The following is a 19,208-nucleotide window of genomic DNA, read 5'->3' as shown; positions in this document are numbered from 1 at the left end:
GGAGTCTCTGTTTCCCCCAATCCTGTCGAAGTCCTGCAATCAATTCCCACTAGGCCTCAAAGTCTGATTCTCTAGGAATTCCTCCTCCCGTTGCCGGACCCCCAGGTTGGGAAGCCTGACGTGGGGCTCAGAACCTTCACTCCAGTGGGTGGACTTCTGTGGTATAAGTGTTCTCCAGTCTGTGAGTCACCCACCCAGCAGTTATGGGATTTGATTTTACTGTGATTGCGCCGCTCCTACTGTCTCATTGTGGCTTCTCCTTTGTCTTTGGTTGTGGGGTATCTTTTTTGGTGAGTTCCAGTGTCTTTCTGTCGATGATTGTCCAGCAGCTAGTTGTGATTCTGGTGTTCTCGCAAGAGGGAGTCAGAGGACGTCCTTCTACTCCGCCATCTTGGTTCCTCCTCCCGGTTTGCTTTTTAAAACTGTGTTTCTGTGGGCTTGGGGTTTGTATTCACCTGATTTGGACAATGTTGAAACAGTGGGTCTTATCAAAGCCTTTATAGAGCTATAGTTTTGTTGTTTTCTATTGGGATATGTTTAGGGTCAAACTGCCCTCATGCCCGTCTGTCCTGGGCCTTGCCTGGCAGCCATGGCCCCACCATTAACATGGAGGGAGCACGTTAGCCACCGTGATGAACTCGCGTACCTTGCTTCTTCCCCTTCCTCTGACCTTGAAGCTGATTCTTTTCCTGCTGCTACTGGAGAGTGTGCCTGGCATACAGTTTCCTCTGCCTTTTTGTTTTATTTTACTTTGGGGAGGGGTTGCTCTGCCCTAGAAATTGAGAGAAGGCACCCCAGGCTGGCCTGATGAGTGAACGTGCTTTAAACATCTGAGGGTGGAGCACCCTTAGATCAGGCTTTTCTGTTCTGAGTAACAAAATGCTTTCAGACTTGCAGTAGACGAATATCCTTAGGCTTCCGGTTTGCAGCCTGTTCCCCAGGAAACCTTTGATCACCTAGCCCACTGCCCTTCTTGTTGCCTCCCTGGCGGGGATGCAGTTTCATCCCTACAGTGACTCATTTGATCTTCAAGACCAACTTGCAGGTCCAGGAAGGAAGGGAAGGAAGTCGGTTTAGTTACTTCATTGAGGAAGCGGACTGGTTGTGGGTGGTTCAGTTTCTCTGTGTCAGTCCTCGGTGCTGGCAGGGCTGAGATGGGAGCTCACACCCCCATCAAACCAGTGATGGGGGCATGTCTCACCCCCAGACATTGGTGCCTTGGAGACAGTCTTTGATCGTCCCGTTATTAGGGGGCTGGTGGTGCCACTGGCATCTCGTGGGCCAGGGATGCTGCTCAACATGCCACATCGCGTGGGATGCGTCAGGGATGCCGAGAGTCAGTGATGCCCTGCCTTAAACCAAGGGCCACATCTGTGTTTGGCATGAAAGTCGGTGAGAGGAGTCGGGGGGTGGGGCATCTGTGGGTACTGCAACCAATGTAGTGCCTGGTCAACTTTACATCATCTTTCTCAGATCAAAGGGTTTTGTTGTTTTTGATTTGTTTTGGTTTTAGTTTTTTATTGGCACTGTGTCCTGCGGCTGTGTCTGTATTCTGGGGACATTGTGGTATATTTTGACTTATACCTACCAGACTTTGTACATTTCAAAATGAAGGAATTGAAGGGGGATGTATCAGGTGGGACTGAGCCTACCAACACTTGGACTCCCTTTTAAGAACATTTGGGCTCACTTTGGAGAAATCTCGACACAGAGAAGCCAGACTTATTCCCACGTTGCCAACCAGAAAGGGCTCCTGGGCCCACTTTACTCATGGGTAACGGGGATCCTATTCCTGATGTCCTGGGGCTGCACTCTTCACGTCCTCTCAGGATGAGGGTGAGTGGGGGTGAGGGGACGGTCGGCCGGTGGGAGCCCCGCTTCCTGCCCACCCTCAGGTGGGCCGTAAGGCATCCTGAGTCTGAACAGATACACCTCCTTTAAGGGAGCAGGGAATTCTGTGGTTCCTCCATCAGGAAGATGCCAAAGAGAACCCTTGTGTGGAGCAGCATCGGAGTGAGTCTGATTCTCACGATAACCGCTTTACGGGCATCTCAGAGCATCCAACTGAGCACAGCCTTTGTGGGTCGGCCTTAGGAATGGTCAGAACTTTGAGGTCCGTATGTTCTGGAGGGAAATAGAAACAGCCTAGAGGTGGACACAATTGATCCGAAATCGCCTGTTAGGAGGTGATGCCGTGCTTCTCATGACACCCCCTCCCCACCCCAAAAAGAGTGATTCTAGTGAACAGGGCCTGTTGTTTACGTCCCCATGGAAGGGGGTCCTCAGTGTCAGCCTTGCCTCAGGGATCACTCAACCCAGGGCCTGGGCACTGACAGTATCAACATTATCTCCCTAAATCCAATCATCCCTTCACTACAGGTGTAACGACTCTGCATCTGTAATTCTGGAATCCAAAAATCTCTAAAACCTGCCAGTTTTTCCCGAACTCATTTGGGCAGCAATCCTTGGTGGAGCTGCATGTAACCCGGACTCGCCCTCTAGTGTGACTGTCCCCGGGGCGGTGGAGGGGGCAGGAGGGGAATGGGGAGGCTTGTTCACGCTGCTGACAGTGCCAGGTGACACGTAATGTCCATACTGCTTCTTAAAATCCCAGCCTTCAAAATTCTGGCACACTTCCCGCCCCTAGGGTTTGGGGAAGCGATTGTGGACCCACATATGTAGCCAATGGCTGGGAATCAACACGTTAACCTGGCCCTGCTTCCTCATCTGTCTGGTGAAAATCATATTTACCCTTCCTGCACTTGGAAAAAATCTGTGCACAAACCGGGCAAGGGGGCCATGATGCTACAGGTGCCTTCGACTCCTCTGGTTGTTACCAGGCACAGAACTAGGGGCTCAGGTGAATCACTTCCCTGTGGACCGTCTCAGGACTGTGGACGTCCACATGTCTGCAGTCTGGGTCACATCCCGTCGGGCATGGCTTCCTTCCTGGCCGCAGCAGTGTTGGCACCTGCAGCTGGAGGATCTGGGGGGGTGCAGGTGCTGGGCTGTGCACCCTGGTTAGAGCCTCTGCCCACCAGAAGCCAGGACCACCCCCAAGCCCACAGCAGTGACAGCCAGAAATGTCTCCAGATGTCAGCAGATGTCCTCTAGTTGGGGACCACCATCCTATACCCACTGGGGCTCAAATTTAGAAGACGTTTGGTTTTGTGTGGTTTTTTTTAAAGAATCATTTGGTAATTTATCCAACACATTTGTCCATGCCTAGTCTAGTTTCTAAGTTCAGCTAGAGCTTTCCAGGTTACCAACATCAAACCAGTTAAACAGGTCAGCATCAATTATTTAAATGGAGGTTTTTTGGCTTTTTCTTGAGTAGAAAGCATGTGGGAAGCATATTGATCGGAAAACACTGGTATTTCTGCTAAAGGTCTGGCACGGGATTTGTTCTGTCTGGCTGCCACTGGGCCTGCTGTAAATCTGGAACAAGTCTACGTGTGATACATGCCAGCCCTTGGGCGCCATTCCGGGGAGGGTTGGGGTGGGGTGTGGATTAACCCGTTCTTTCCACCTACCAAGCCACTTGTAGATTTATTTGTTTTTTCCTTTTAAGATAGGGGTTTTCCTTAGGTACAGGTGCCTTAAGCTTCTTGGAGACAGTGAGGGCGAGTACATCACATACCTTTTGCAGAAGACTGTGCTCAGGGTGGACTGTCCCAGGTTTAGGTGGATGAGAATCAGGGTGGGGAGAGTCCTTAAGTTACCTGCTCTGATCTCGGCTACAGAAATAGTCTAGATGTGTTTCATTTAATATGCAGGGTCAACATCCTATTAGGTGCAGATTTTCCTGCAGATTAAAAGAAGTCATTATTCTTATTATAGCTCTTTATCTATGACTAACTTAAAAGTCTTTCCTCTTTAAAAGAACTCGTAACGGCTTGGCCCTCCTCAAGCCCAGCATTTGTGAATATCAGGCCCACCCATCGTCACCCATTGAAGAAAGGTTAGGAGTAGAGCATCACTTTCAGCAGCTAATCTTCTTATTACAAACAACACATTCTAAATGGGTGAGGTGAGTCAGGACTTCCTACTGTAAAAGAACAGGGACATCAGAACAAGATTAGGAGCTAACGTTCTGGTCTCCTCGGCCATCACAGGAGGTCCAGTGAGCGGCTTTCTCACGGGAGCCCTGGGTCCCTCTCGGACCAGCCTGGAATCTGAGCTGTACTTGGTCAGGGCCCTGAGCATCCCGGCCTGGCATCCTATGATGATGAGCAAGCTTTAGCTGTCAGTTAATAGACTGGTACCCTGTCTCCCTTCCTTGCCTCTGTTTGCCACAAAGGCACATTATTTTTCTTCTTGTATATGGTGAGCTGCCCGCTTTCACAATTTTTCAAGTGAGAAATGTCACATTGTGACCAAAGGACAACAAAAACTCACTTTCCCAGCGAGGGCAGCATGGGCAGTCCTGCCCAGAAGCTGAGGTTCCGCTCTTTTTTTTTAAATTTTATTTTATTTTATTTATTTTTTATGCAGCAGGTTCTTATTAGTTATCTATTTTATACATATTAGTGCATATATCTCAATCCCAATCTCCCAGTTCATCCCACCACCACCTCCGCTCTTCTGTCGGAACCCCGGGCTCGTCCCTGCAGGGGATTCGAGCAGGAGGGAGGGAGGGAGGGAGACGCAGGTGGCTTTGCTGGGTGTCCTGTGATCCTGGGATGTGTGGGCAGGACAGATGGTAAAGCCACCCACCCGCACAGAGAGCAGGTTAGAAGGTCAACTTTGGGGACGTGTCTGGCTTTGTCACCCCTTTGCTCTCGCCTGCAGTCACCACCCTCACCTGTGCCCCAATAGTTCTGTGAAGGCCAAGAGAGGTGACCAGAATCAAGTTGTCTCATTTCCTTGAGGTTTTACACGTACCATTTCTGCATTTTAACTTGTTGAAAGACAGAACTCCTTAACCACTAACCGCCTGTCTAAAAATTGTAACGGCGATGCTGGAAGGTATAGGTAGAAGCTTCTCTGTGCAGCTGGGAGAGAGGCGGTGCCGCCTGGCCCTTTGGCTGACGTGCCCCTTGCTGGATTGGTTGAGTTCTTTAAATTAATTCACAAAAGGTGGATGACCTGGGGAATGCAGGGTGAGACCTACCTTCTTGGTGGCAGGCTGGCTTATGCACGCCTGGAAGAGTGAACTCTTACGGCCCTGAGCACCTTTTTTTTTTTTATAGATACTCTCTACTTGCTACCTTCCTTTCTTTTTTTTCTTTTTTTAAAAAATTAATTAATTTATTTATTTTTGGCTGTGTTGGGTCTTCCTTTCTGTGCAAGGGCTTTCTCTAGTTGTGGCAAGCGGGGGCCACACTTCATCGCAGTGCGCGGGCCTCTCACTGTCGTGGCCTCTCCTGTTATGGAGCACAGGCTCCAGACGCGCAGGCTCAGTAGTTGTGGCTCACGGGCCCAGTTGCTCCGTGGCATGTGGGATCCTCCCAGACCAGGGCCCGAACTCGTGTCCCCTGCATTAGCAGGCAGACTCTCAACCACTGCGCCACCAGGGAAGCCCCCTGAGCACCCTTTTTAACTGCATGCCTGCCCCCTGCCAGGTCCAGCTGAATCCTTCCCATGTGATCTGGCTTGATCCTCACACCGTCAACATCTGCCTTGGGCTTAGACCACCTAGTTCTAGGAACCATTTTAGTGCCCAAGTTGCAAAAAAGATCTCCTCCCTCCCTGCCTCTGCCCTGCCAGCTGATACCACTAATTAAGTACATAATTCACTGAGAGAAGAGGGCTGGCTTATGCGACTGGCTTTGTCCTGCTGTGACTTTTGGTTTATAACATACCAGGAACTGTGTATTATGAGCTTTGGCTTAAAGAAATCTAATAGCACCAGAGGGCTCAATAAATCATTGGGTTTCCAAAAGCACAAAGTTCAGGGCTGTACCATGACTCGTAGTGTTGTAACCTGTTCAGAAGTTTGGAGTTGACCACATCTCACCAAGGACAAACCCAAAGGCATTTTCCCCAAAGCTGTGAAATCAGCACGCAGGAGTGACCTGGTTCCCTGGACCAGGGCGTCTGTGCATTTAGAACCTAGTGGGGGCCGAGCAGGCTCTGGGTGAGGGAGGAAGTGTGTGATCTGAGGTTCTGTGCATGAGTCTCCTATGCGCTGAATAAACTCATGATTCCCAAACCTTGAAAACCATCAGCATGGAGAGCCGTCACCGCCTGTCTCTCCTGCACTCACACCTGGCTCGGCACAGTGCACTTACTAACCCTTGAGCAGGTCAGAGCCAACCCCTCTATGTGCTGGCTCTTAAATCCTATAAGCGAAAAGTTTATTTATTAAGGAATTAACTTGGAAAACCTTCATTCTGTAGGAAACAAACACAGGTATTTAGTTGGAACCCCTGGAGAAGTCTCTGAATGTCAGTGATAACACACTTCCAAAGTGTTTTCTAGATACTGTTATCTTTTTAGCGATTGTTTCCTCTGGTCCTTGGAATGCTTGACATTCAAACAGAGTTGCTGACTGAAGAATCCAGGATTCGGGAAAAGCATCACTAAGTTGAGAAGACATGGGGACCCATCCGACAGTTTTCTGAAACAAAAAGCCAAGACTGAACGGAGCAGAAGCATCTTACCTGGCTTCAGTGCAAGGACTGACCTTAAAGCTTCTGTATTTAATTCAACTAATTCAGTGGGCTATAAGTAGAAAGGACTAGAGGCGGGCTATTAGACTTCGTCTCTTTGAAAGTAATCAGAAAAATGAAGGCAAAGTTGCCATCAGGCAGAGTTAAAATACCAGTAATTTTCTTTCACCTTCACCTTTGTCTTCAATTGGTATATATTGCAAATATCTTTTTTAAGTTTTATTAAAGTATAATCAATATACAAGGGACTGTACATAGTAAATATGTACGGTTTGAGTCTGGACAAATGCAAACACTAGTGATACCATAATTATATATAGATGTATACCTCCCAGAAAAAATGAAAATAAGATAAATTAAAAATTTTTTAAAGCCAACTTTGTTATAGCATAAAACTGTAATTTTTCTCTCAGAATGAGATAAATTAAAAATAAATTTTTTTAAAAAGCCAACTTTGCCATAGCGCAAGATCGTAATTTCCCTCTGGGTCTTTAATTTTAAACAGTTCACCTGCGATTTCTTATAAGCGAAAGCCACCCTCAGGTGGACTAACTCTTACCCTATTTAGAACAGATTTAACAAATGCCTATAAATACCCCTACATGTGGCAGCGTCTCCTACATAATCCTTTGAGAGACTGTGCCTGTTTTGCTCAAAACAATCCCAGACAAGAAGTCAAGATGTTTTCAGAGCCTCTGGCATATTCTTAGACAGATCAGCGCTGGATTTGATACAACCAGCCGAGGGTCTCCTGGGGTCACCTTATGAACCAGGACCAACGAGACAATGTTACTTTTGGTCCAAAGCTAAGCGTGGCTGCCAGTGTCTTACGGTTTGCCTTTCTTGTGTGAATCGTAGAACTGGCTCGGAAGGCGGATCCTGAAACAGAATTTGAGAAAGTATTTTGGGCTCTGGCTGTGTCACAGTGAGTGTTCAGCCTTCTAAGGAGACTTGCAAAACCTCCTCTGAATTTGTAAATCATGGTACATTTGTGTAAAACTAGTCTCCCTCACTTAGTAACATCTTCTGTGTTAGCAAAAGACAACTTAAAACTGTAGTGGGTAGTTGTTATTCAGATGTTCCATGGGCCTAACAACTTCACAAACTACAGTGAGTGAGTCATTTCCTATGACCCAGCCCATGGGCACAATAGAGAGCTGCTTTGAGTGCAACACTCGCAAAATCATCCACTTTCTTAGTCACTTTCTTTATTGTATGTATTTAGGCTACACAAAATAAGCAGATTCTTTCTGGAGAACATTTTACTTCTCAGAATAAGCGTTCCGGTCTGGAGAACGGTTTGCCATGTTCTCACTGTAGGAGCAAAGGGATTTGCAGATGTTTTTTATTAGATCCGTATTTAAATTCTCAGAAATAATCAAGGGAAAGGAAATGTTTCCATTCCCCATTGGGCAGGTATTAAGCAGCTAACCGTCCCGGTGCTTGGCTAAGAAGCAGGTGCTGCAGGAATCATCTAAAAGTTGCTGCTGTCACCTGCACGGCTGACACGGCCCCATGGCAGTCCCTGACCCTGTAGCTATGTCGACGTCATCCTTGTAAGCATCCTTGTAAGAGACTAGGGGACTGGTTCCCTAGTCTCTTTATTTACCTAGGGCTGAGTGTGCAGAAATCTCCCCGGTGGCTATCAGTGTGAAGGCATTAGAAGATTTTCACTATCAGTTTTGTCAAGGCCTTCAGGTCAGCCCAGTTCCCCATCCTGCTCTGCCAGAGTTGGTCTGGTTTTGTGCCAGCTGTTCGGACTGAATTACCGTCAAGTTTCCTCTCATTCTCAGAAGCACTTGGGTTTGGATGATTAAACATCACCCCTCCCTCTAGGGTGCATGTCAGCACAGCAGCCGAAGGTCTGAAACTTGGCCCCAGGCCCCGGGGCTGCTCGCCTTCTCCTTCCCTGCCTCCCAGGCATCTTGGAAAGGACCGTCCACTGACTGTGGTTTGTTCAGTTGCCCTGTGCATGCAGGGTGAGCGTCATTCCCACCAGAGGCCTGGGAGTCTGGAGGAGGGAGAGGTTGTTGAAAGGGCAGCCCTAAGGCCACATTCTCCCTCTCTCTCCCGTCTATCCTCTGCCAGTATCTCTGATCCAAGTCACCTGTCACCTACTGTCGGTTATCTGTCCGCCACTGTCTAGCTGCCTATCATCTGCCTGTCTACCTATTTTTAATATTCTGTGGAAAGAAGCTCCCTGGGGGCCACTTAGAAGAGGAGAGGACCTTGTTTTGCTCCCACTCCTGGAGCGGCAGGGTGGTCTGCGGGCCAGCCTGTCCCAGGTAGCTTACATGCCGGGATGCAACTTAAACAACACCTCTGATAAGTGCTCCCTCTCGGGGGGATGGGGGTGCTGGATCACATCACACTCACGCTTGTCACCCTTGCCCTCCATGGTAACAGCCATACCAGGCTCAGTACTTTAAATGGAACAGGCTAAAAATGTACACTGTCTACGGTTTCCAGAAAGAAGGGAGATGGGGACAGAAAGATAAAAGCGATCTTAGAGTTGGACCGAGGTGTGTCTGGAGGAAGTTCCACTGCTTCTCCGTGAAGGCCAGGCTGTGGAAGTCCCTGTCCCAGCCCATCCTGAGGCCGAGGGAGCATCTGTCACGTGTGTAGCACTAGACTGTACACACACACATGGGTATAGATGTATTTCTATACAATATTGATATTATGTGTATTGTATTGTAATTAATATAATGTGTGTAATATAATTATACTGTATATAATGAATGATGTTTATTATATATAATGTATCAATATATAAATACATATGTGCATGTGTGTATAGTCTTGTGTTAATATGTGACAGCTAGGAAAGGGAACGAGCATGGAATCAAATAGAAAAGGGAGAAGCTGAGGCAGGTTCATTTACAAAAGTTTATGATATATAATATGTGTATATTATATATGAAATATATAAATAAATGTCTATAATCTAGTGTTAGATTTTATAACATAGTGCTATACATAAGAATTATAATGTCATATATCATATATAATATGTATTATATTTTGTTGGAAATTTTACACCTATAAATATGCAAATTGATCACCCATAAAGGTGGCTGCACTGTTGATTAATTTTTGCTCCATACTCCATGGGCTGTTTCATTTTTAAAAATCTATATTCCTTTTTTTCCTTCCCTCTTGACTTTCACTAGGCAGGAGATAGGAATCCACAACAATAATCTATTATGATAAACTTTTCTAAATGGCTAATGCCTATTCCTTTTCAGGGGTAAATGCCCTGGAAGGTGAGTCACATAGATAGAGATGCAAATGAACATTACTGTCATTCCTTTTTAAAAAAAAAAAAAAAAAGTATTTATTTGGCCGTGCCAAGTCTTAGCTGTGGCGCAGGATCCTTCTTGATCTTGGACAATCTGTGAGGAGAATGAGATGCATTTAGAGTTGAAATGTAATTGTCTTTGGTCAAATGTGCATCGTCGTCCAGATTCACTCAGGGTCTCCTCTCAGTGTAGTAAACTGGCACTAGTTGGAAGGTAAGGCAGATGAGGATGGGGTGACATCCAGCTGTGCTTTTAGACCCTATTTCACGTGTGTGGAGAGTCGTGGATTACCCGGCAGATGCTTTCCTGTACGCGGTGCGATTGACACCACTGCTCTCCGTGAGTTTGTGTTGAGTCACCAACAGTGTTAGGGTAAACACGTCCCTTTTCAATCTCTCAGGAGCCGGTAGACACCAGGCAAACTATCTGACTCCCTGTGCTACTCTGGAGGAGTCTGGGTGGAAATTCCCAGTGTTGGAGTTGAAACTTAAGAGTCTTTCCCACAGTGTAGGGCTTGGAAGGAGCACTAGTGTTACGCTGTGTTCTCTCACCATAGGGCTCTTAGGAATTTGGATTCATTGTCATCGGAGTTTCCATTTGACGTAACTCGTGGATCAGTTAATGTCTCAACACAGTTGAACCCAGTCTTAAAAAGATGTTCCTTCCCTCCCCCAGGGTTACCAGGGCATGGTGGATGGTGGCAGCAACATTGTGGAAGCCGACTGGGAAAGTGTCTCCAGCATCCTGCAAGTGGTACGTGCTGAGCTTCCATCCTGCTTCTCTCTCTGAGTAACTCTTCGGTTTGAAACCTCTTGCGCTTATGCTCCAGTAATACCTACAACAGATTAAAGTGCTGCCTGGCATCATTCTTAGCTACTCGCATGGAAAGATAACATTCTTAATTTGCCATTTAATTAAAATTTTTAAGAAGCTCTACGTCATGCACACTAAGGAATTATCCTTGCAAGAAAAAGTTACATGGGATGGCTAGTGGCACTTGAAGGGGGAGATCTGGTATCTTTTTAGAGCAGATTAACGTTGAGGCGGTTCTGGTGTGTTGGCGCTGTGTGTTTAGTGGCAAATCTCCTTGCCTGTTGGGTTTTGGGAGTCATTTGGCATCAGTGTGACAAAGCATGGGAGAGATCCCGACTGGCAGCCTCCAGGGGCTGTGGATTTAGTGGGAACACAGCATCCCTGTTCTGCCCTGACACAGACAGGGCTGATTTCCTTGGTGTGCACAAGGATGAAGTAATCACCACTTCAGGCGAAACAGTTGCTCACGTGGAACTTAAAGGAACCTCTTGCCTGAATATTTCATGCGTAATAAATTCCTGCAACAATGTAGCTTAGTGAAGACTCCAAGTCAGTTGAGAAATAAAGAGATTACATGGAAGGAATGCATTTCATGAAAAGCTCTTGCGATTTGATCTTTTGAAATGTATGTATTCATGTGTGACTCATGTTGAGTATTTTTTTAATTGAAAGAAAAGAGATCGGTCCCATTCCCTCTGAAGGTGCTAGTACAACAGAAGAAGGGATGAAAAAATATGGTATATAGATATAAACGGAATATTATTAGGCCGTAAAAGAGGAAGTCCAGCAATGTAGGACAACATTGAGGACATTATGTTACATGAAACAAGCCAGACACAGAGAGACAAACCCTGCATGATCTCACTGATACATAGATCTAAAAAAGGCAATCTCAAGAGAAACAGAGTAGAATGGTGATTGCCAGGGACTGAGGGGGTTGCAGAAGTGCTGGTCAAAGGACACAAGCTTCCAGTTATAAGATGAATAAGTTCTGGATCTAATGTACAGTGTGGTGACTGTAGTTAACACTACCGTATTATATACTTGCAAGTTGCTAAGAGACTAATGTTCTCAACACACACACACACATACACACACACACAGGTAACCAGATGAGGTGATGGAGGTGTTAATTAGTTTGATCATGGTGATCATTTCACAATGTGCACCAATATTGAGTTATCATGTTCTATAACTTTAAAAATATAACCATGCTGTATTATATATTCGAAGGTTCTCGCCACAGAAAGGTAGCTATGTGGATTGATAGAGGTATTAACTAATCTTATGGTGGTCATCATTTCACAATATATACATGTATCAAATCATCACAGTGTGCACCTTAAACTTACAAATGTTGTATGTCAGTTGCATCTCAGTAAAGCTGGGGGGGCGGGGGCGGATGCTAGTGGGGTGTGAGTTGAAATGCCGTCACAGACTCTTAAGTCTGCACTTGAGGCTTTTTGCTCTACTACTCCTGGGAAGAGGCTGAAGGAAAGTTGGACAACCATGGATACTTAGAGTAATATTTGCAAAAAGTCAGGACATTGTCATCTGAATTCCAGACAGGAAACCCACGTGTGAGGAGAGCATTTCCACTCTACTATGGTGATTGTGAAGAAAGATACGAAATACAAGTATGGTTGGGGTGTGTGTGTGTGTGAGTGAGAGTGAGTGTGAGAGACAGAGAGACTGGTATCCACTTCTTTGCAACCCACTCGGTCCTGGGTTTCATTCCTGGGGCCCTGTCCATGTTATCTCCTCAATGTTTATGGGTTGCTGACTTCCCGTTGATAGAAATTATGTGACCCTCTAATCGCTCTTGGTCAAATCAAAGTCCAGAGGACTGGCTTATCTTTGCTCTGCACCCTGCACCTTCTACCCAGGCTTCCCGGTGCTGTGCCAGGTCCTGACGTCACCCCTGTCACACTGACCGTCATCATTAACCCAGGATCACTTCTGCTGATGGGCACCTTGCTTTATGAAGCAGGCGTGCACTTGGAAGGTCATGCACAAACTGAAGTTTTATCAGTGTGTGCAGGGTTTGTGTAAAGGCATCCTGAATTTTTCTATATACAACTAGGGATCCTTTGCTTTTGAAAAACAAAGTATGAAAAATCATGATTTCTCTCTCCCAGAAGTTTGGATAATCCAGCTAAGATTTAAGCTTGAAAAGGGGTGTGGGCAGGGAGGGGTGGGGCAGATCTCATGCAAAAATAAATCCCTTTGGCTCACAGATTTCTACTTTGCTGGCACTTGTGGGGAGCCCTGACTAACAGAAGGGGAGTCTTATTACCTGGGGCCGCTGGACACAGTGCTTCTCTGGCTGTGGCTGTTGACCGGCCTTGGGCCCGTCTTAGGCTCAGAGAGTGTGCGGGGTCCAGCCCTCCCTGTGCTGGAGCAGCTTCCCCACGGGACAGCTGTTGTTACCTTGCAGACTCTTCAGCTCCACGCATTTAGCTGATGGCTGCCGTTCATCCTTGTTTCCGTCCCCTACTCTGTTTCCCTTGGGAATGATGCAGCGTCTTTAGCCATTGAATTCTGGGGTAGAGCTAAAAATGGGAAAACTCTAAACTTTCACAGTTGATCGATTCAAAAGATGAAAAGGAAGGAAACCTACGCCTTGAAAGTCCTGTGGTTTTACATCAGCACTCACATGCACCAATCTGTCCATCTTTCTGTCCAAATGGGAGGAAATAGATAAACACGGTTTTCTTTCTTTTCCAGGGAGGGACCATTATTGGCAGCGCCCGTTGCAAGGACTTCCGTTCTCGGGAAGGCCGCTTGAAGGCTGCTCATAACTTGCTTCAGCTGGGCATCACCAACCTGTGTGTGATCGGCGGGGACGGGAGCCTCACCGGGGCCAATATCTTCCGGAAGGAGTGGAGTGGGCTGCTGGAGGAGCTGGCCCGGGAGGGTGTGTCTCTGTCTGCACGCACATTACTCTCGTAGGGCTCTGTCTCCCCATCCCCTCAGAGAGCTTTGAGTTCATACATTCTGCCTGCTTAACTGTCCCAGAGGTATTTGCTGCTGGTGGCGATGCAGATCTTACAGTCGCCACCTCAGCACTTATATTCGTGCCTCAAATGATGACAGTAACGGTAATAAGAATAACATTCATTCCGCCACCCTACGTGCCAGGCATGGCTCCACTTTTGACATAGGCGGTTTTGTGCACTGCTCGTGACAACCATCTGAGAGGGTTTGTATCGATCCCCACTTTACAGAGGAGGGTCAGAGGCTCGAGGCGAAGCCAAACAGCCATGTGTGTGGCTCTGGCTCACACCTGTCCTCAGACGCCCATGGCTGCCCCCCCCCCAGCTCCCCTGGGGTCTTTCTATCAGTTGTTACAAGACTTAAATTTAGATGGTAACGACCTGCTGCTGGATGGTCCTTTATCATAGGAAGGGATTTTCAAGAAACCTATATATTCTGTGGTTTTTGTCTTTTAAACATGTTGTTACAAAATTCCACTTTAATATAAAATATGGCCAGTGGAAGCAAATTGAACTAATAGCAACCTTATGAAAAGCATAAACTTGAGCTAAAGCGATGACCCCAAGTTCTGTGACATCTGTTTGGGGAATGGAGAGGGGCTGTCAGACGCCAGCAGCAAAGGACCTAACGATGTCTCTGCACCGTGCTCTGGTGTAAGACAGGCGCCTGGGGTGGTAACTCAGGAGAGGGATAGCTGCCTCCCCCTTGACCTTGACCTTTCTGGTCCCATTTAAGCAGCTCTACCATCCCCAGTGGTCTTTCCTGAGAGCGCTAAGTAGATCTCTACCAACTAATTAGCCCCCATGGGCCTGTAAGGAGTCAATATACCAGTTGTACAATGTTCTTTCAGACTTAGGTCTGGGGTGGTGACATGTCTTATTCGGAGCCAGGCCGTTTTCCAAGGCCGTTGCCAGACAGAAGTCATTGTATCCACCGATCGCAGCGTGCGATCCTTCCTTCCTTTAATTTTTACGCCTGGGTCGGTGTTCTTGTCTGGGTGTCAAATGACTGCTCCTATCTTGTCCCCAGCTCCACCTTTGTGTGGCTTTTCTCTCCGTCAGTATGCAGGATCAGGTCGTGTACAGATCTGATGCAGTGGGTAGGAAACCCATGTCGAAGCGTGCATTCCCCCCTCCCCGTGTCATCCTGGGCATGCGGCTTGTCCCTCCACAGGCAAGATCAACACGGAGGAGGTGCAGAAGCACGGGTACCTCAACGTGGTGGGGATGGTGGGCTCCATTGACAACGACTTCTGCGGCACCGACATGACTATCGGCACGGACTCTGCCCTGCACCGCATCATCGAGGTGGTGGACGCCATCATGACAACTGCCCAGAGGTGGTGGCCATGGGGACCCGGTGGGCGGGCGGTCAGGCAGGCGGCCCTGGGCTTGAGACATGGGCTGCGGAGACCTCAGTGCTCACTCTGGAAGGTTCCACAAGCCTTGTCACTTGATATTAGAAACAATTTTGTATTGGTTTACTTTTTATTTTCAATTTTCAAAAGTCACTGCTTCCCAATTGTAAAAGAAAAAAGTGTTCATTGGAGAGAATTTAGAAAAAAGAAAAAGACAAAGCAGTACATAAAGTCCCACCCAAAGCTCTCCTGCAGGAATCACAGAAAGTAAAGCCCCGAGTTTGCACAGCTGTCATCAGAGCTGGGCGAGCATCCCACCTGTTCCGCTTCTCACCTGTGGGTTTCCCAGCATGTAGATGAGGCAGAGACCTTCTGTCCCTGTGCTGTGGACTCATGGCAGAACCTTTACCATAATGCCTTCTGTGGAGCCCTTGGGTTTCCGAAGCACTTTCACGAAAGCCACGTGAGAGAGGAAATGGAACACGTGCCTCCATTTCGTGGATGAGGCACTTGCCACTGTCTCAGGGCCACGCCCAGTGGAACTGCGACCGGTGGAAAACCATGTCCCCTTCGGGTTCCCAGGGTCACTGGTGGCGGTTAGTTTCCCATTTGTGGAAAGGCTGTGGTCCCCGGGTGTGGACCTGACTCTGTGACTGTCGTGTCCTGCCTTGCTGCGGGCGGTCTCCAGCCCACGGTTGTGGCCCAAGAAGCAGCTGACGCTGCCCAGCAGAGCCGTTGTCTTGGGAAGAGCACACACGTGTCCTGGTAGCATGAGCGTGTCTGGCACAAGCACACCTGCTATAAAACACAACCGGGAGGTGCTTCTCGCTGCTGCAGCCCCTTTGCTGGAAAGAGCTTGAAACACACTCACAATAGCATTTGCTTGTGTAGAAAGTGGGTCATTTGCGGGGCAGCTCAGGTACCTGCTGGAAACACAAAGCAGGCGTTTCTGTTTGCTTTCCCGGTGGTGCTAAGTGGATGTTTCCTTTATCTCTTTTCCAGCCACCAGAGGACCTTCGTCCTGGAAGTCATGGGGAGGCACTGCGGGTACGTACATGCGGATGTGACGGGGATGGAGAGGACCGATAGCACAGTCCCTGCGGGGCCCCGCACCCTTGCACGAAGGTGCCAGGAAGGGTTCCCGAGGAGCCAGCGGCGTCCTGTCTGCCGGGGCTGGCCCTGAGCTCAGGGTGCCCTGAGCAGCCCCACGAGGTCATTGCTGTCTCCGTGCAGGTACCTGGCCCTGGTGAGTGCGTTGGCCTGTGGGGCCGACTGGGTGTTCCTTCCAGAATCTCCACCAGAAGAAGGTTGGCAGGAAAACATGTGCATCAAACTCTCAGAGGTAAACCCACGTTTCGCCTCTCTTAACTGCCAGCGATTCTGGTTGCGCTGCCCCGGCCGTGATTTGCGGTGGCTGTTAGCATGTTCGGTTTGGATGGAGTTTTAGACAGGTGACAGCTTTCTGCTCAAAGTGGCTTCAGGCTGGTTGCTGGGGGCTTCGACCCCTCACGCATCCATCCACCTCCCACTGTTGCAAAGAGTGATTCGAGGGAAAACAGCTGAAGCTTTTGTGTTTCTCGTGCAAAGCAGCAGCTACAACTGTAAACAGAGGAGGTGATGTGAGAGTCCAGGGTCTGGGGAACATGCTGCCTCCCTGACCCCACGTGACAGGGACAGGAGACCTGTGTGTTGACTCCATCCGAATCCCCCATCTTGCAGTGTGGCACACGTGGTGACAGCTCCTTCCGCTGTGGGGTCCCCACCATGCTGGCCTTGCTGTGGGTTGGCCTGCTGTCTCCTCTGAGCCAGGCTTTTCCTTCCTTCTGTCTGCGGGTTGGGCTTGTGTTTCACCCCGTGGAATATCAGTGTCGGGCAGATTTCCTCTAGTTAAGGCTTCTAACTAAGGCATGCGAGGCCTCGTAGAAAACAACGGTTAGCATTCAGGACAGAAATCCCAAAGCGTATTGAATTTCCCTTCTCTTATTTTCATAACCATCTTATCGCTGTTCCATAGGCAATAAAGTAAACATATGGCAGAGGTTAATTATTGTTGCATTCAGCAAACACGTAAACATTGCATATAGCCAGGACCCACGTTTCTTCAGATATGGCCATTGCCTTCAAAGTGATGGGTTCCAAGAAAGGAATTCCAGCAACAAATCAAATAAGCTTTGCTGACCCAGAACCTCCGTAAGAAACTGTTGGTAAAGCTGTCCTTTTACTAGGAAGAATCATGCACCCTTTTGAGGCTGGAGCTCTAGGCTGCAGCAGGCCAGGGGCACGTCCCAGGGATGACTATGACCATTGAAGTAACAAACGAGTTCATTATCTCTTGGTTCTGACCTGGGGACCTGGGCGGCATGCTGTGCCGGCCAGCTGGTGTGGGAAGGTACGTGGCTGGTTGCAGGAGCCGAGCACTGGCCCTCCTGTTAGGCAGGTCCTTCATCGTGGCGCTGAGGACATCCACTTAATTGCCATTCCACGGGGCATTACTTGAGGGACGTGCCTGTCCCTGCATCTGTCCCTTCTCCTCCCGAGTCCCTGCCCTCGTTGACAGTGACACTACACAGGCCAAGGTCTAATGCCCTTAGAGAGCCGGAAGCACCCTGGCTGTGAGGAAGCGCCTGGCTGGTCAGAAGATCAGCAGTGAGGCCGTGGGGCTGATTTTTAGGTTTCTCCATTATTTCTGTAACTGTGTGGTCTGATCTGCAAACCTCCTTGAGTTTCGGACATTGTAAAGTGCCCTGTCAGCTAGGACGTGTTGGGATTCCCCCTTAAGCGCTGGCAGAGTTAGGACTAATGGCTTAAGCTCACTTGGGTGGAAACACTCGATGTTGTAGTGCCTGTCATTAATTTTTATTGGTTATCAGTGTAGCACTGTGAGAGTTTCTCTAAACACCTTACCAGATAATTGGCCCAGGAAGCAAGCCCCAGAGCATCCCCCAATCATGGGCATTTCGGTATAAAGTTGGAAAGGACTCAGGGGTATCAGAAGTCCCAGGGCTGGATCCTGGCTCTGCCAACCATGGAGCAAATGATGTTTGGTCAGACGACCTCCTCTTCATGTCCTAAGTTCCTCAGCTGTAACTCGTGGTCATGCTGCTGCTCCTTAGAGATTTTGTGAGGATTCAGTGAATGAGTGACTCCATCCGGGTGGGGGACCAGGAGGCAGTCAATGAACTACACAGACAAGCTGGCTGTCTTCCCACCTGAGTGGATAGGTGACCCCATTATTTTTTTATTTTTTTGTAAGTTTATTTATTTATCTTTGGCTGTGTTGGGTCTTCGTTGCTGTGCCGGGGCTTTCTCTAGTTGCAGCGAGCAGGGGCTACTCTTCGTTGCGGTGTGCGGGCTTCTCATTGCGGTGGCTTCTCTTGTTGCGGAGCATGGGCTCTAGGCGTGCGGGCTTCAGTAGTTGTAGCTCATGGGCTTCAGTAGTTGTGGCTCATGGGCTTCAGTAGTTGTGGCTCGCAGGCTCTAGAGTGCAGGCTCAGTAGTTGTGGCGCACGGGCTTAGTTGCTCCGTGGCATGTGGGAACTTCCTGGACCAGGGCTTGAACCCACGTCCCCTGCGTTGGCAGGCAGATTCTTAACCACTGCGCCACCAGGGATGACCCCGACCCCATTATTTTTTTTTTAGCCACTTTGGAATATTGTATTGTATGGATGAAGTATGGCTATTTGGCCAATTCCATATTTGTGGACCAGTCATTACTTCCATTTTTGCTCTTTCAAGTGATGCTAAAATAATCATTCTTGTTGGCATATCCTTATAACTTTTAGAAAGTACTCTGATTAATAAGTTCTTCAAAGTGTAGCACATTTTGGGACTTCCCTGGTGGTCTAGTGGTTAAGACTCTGACCTTTCACTGCAGGGGGCACTGGTTCGATCCCTGGTTGGGGAACTAAGATCCTGCATGCCACGCGGTATGGCCAATAAAAAAAAAAAGTGTAGCAAATTTAACATCTATCATAAACCAACAAGACAGCATGTGTGTTTGTGATGCAGGACGGGCCGAGCCCTCTTGGCTGACATTCTCAGGTGCTGCCCACTCTGGGCTCACTGCCCCACACAGCTCACACCCCCCAGAGGAGGGTCCTTGACTGGGGACTTGAGGGAGAACAG

The 19,208-nt window shown here is 48.2% G+C and overlaps 1 protein-coding gene across 4 annotated transcripts in view; it reads left to right on the top strand.

Moving 5' to 3' along the window:
- PFKP (phosphofructokinase, platelet) overlaps positions 1 to 19,208 on the top strand; it is a 77,953-nt gene that overhangs the window by 21,048 nt on the left and 37,697 nt on the right. For all 4 annotated transcript variants that reach the window (XM_060293694.1, XM_060293693.1, XM_030878324.2 and 1 more), the window contains 5 exons: positions 10,592 to 10,669; positions 13,457 to 13,646; positions 14,900 to 15,065; positions 16,086 to 16,130; positions 16,317 to 16,425. In XM_060293694.1, the coding sequence (XP_060149677.1) occupies positions 10,592 to 10,669; positions 13,457 to 13,646; positions 14,900 to 15,065; positions 16,086 to 16,130; positions 16,317 to 16,425 (588 nt within the window). The remainder of the gene's footprint in view (positions 1 to 10,591; positions 10,670 to 13,456; positions 13,647 to 14,899; positions 15,066 to 16,085; positions 16,131 to 16,316; positions 16,426 to 19,208) is intronic.

The sequence above is a fragment of the Globicephala melas genome, chromosome 2 (assembly GCF_963455315.2).
Source record: "Globicephala melas chromosome 2, mGloMel1.2, whole genome shotgun sequence".
NCBI lineage: Eukaryota > Metazoa > Chordata > Mammalia > Artiodactyla > Delphinidae > Globicephala > Globicephala melas.
Note: the sequence above shows the minus strand (reverse complement) of the source record. Positions and strands in the feature narration are given on the sequence as shown.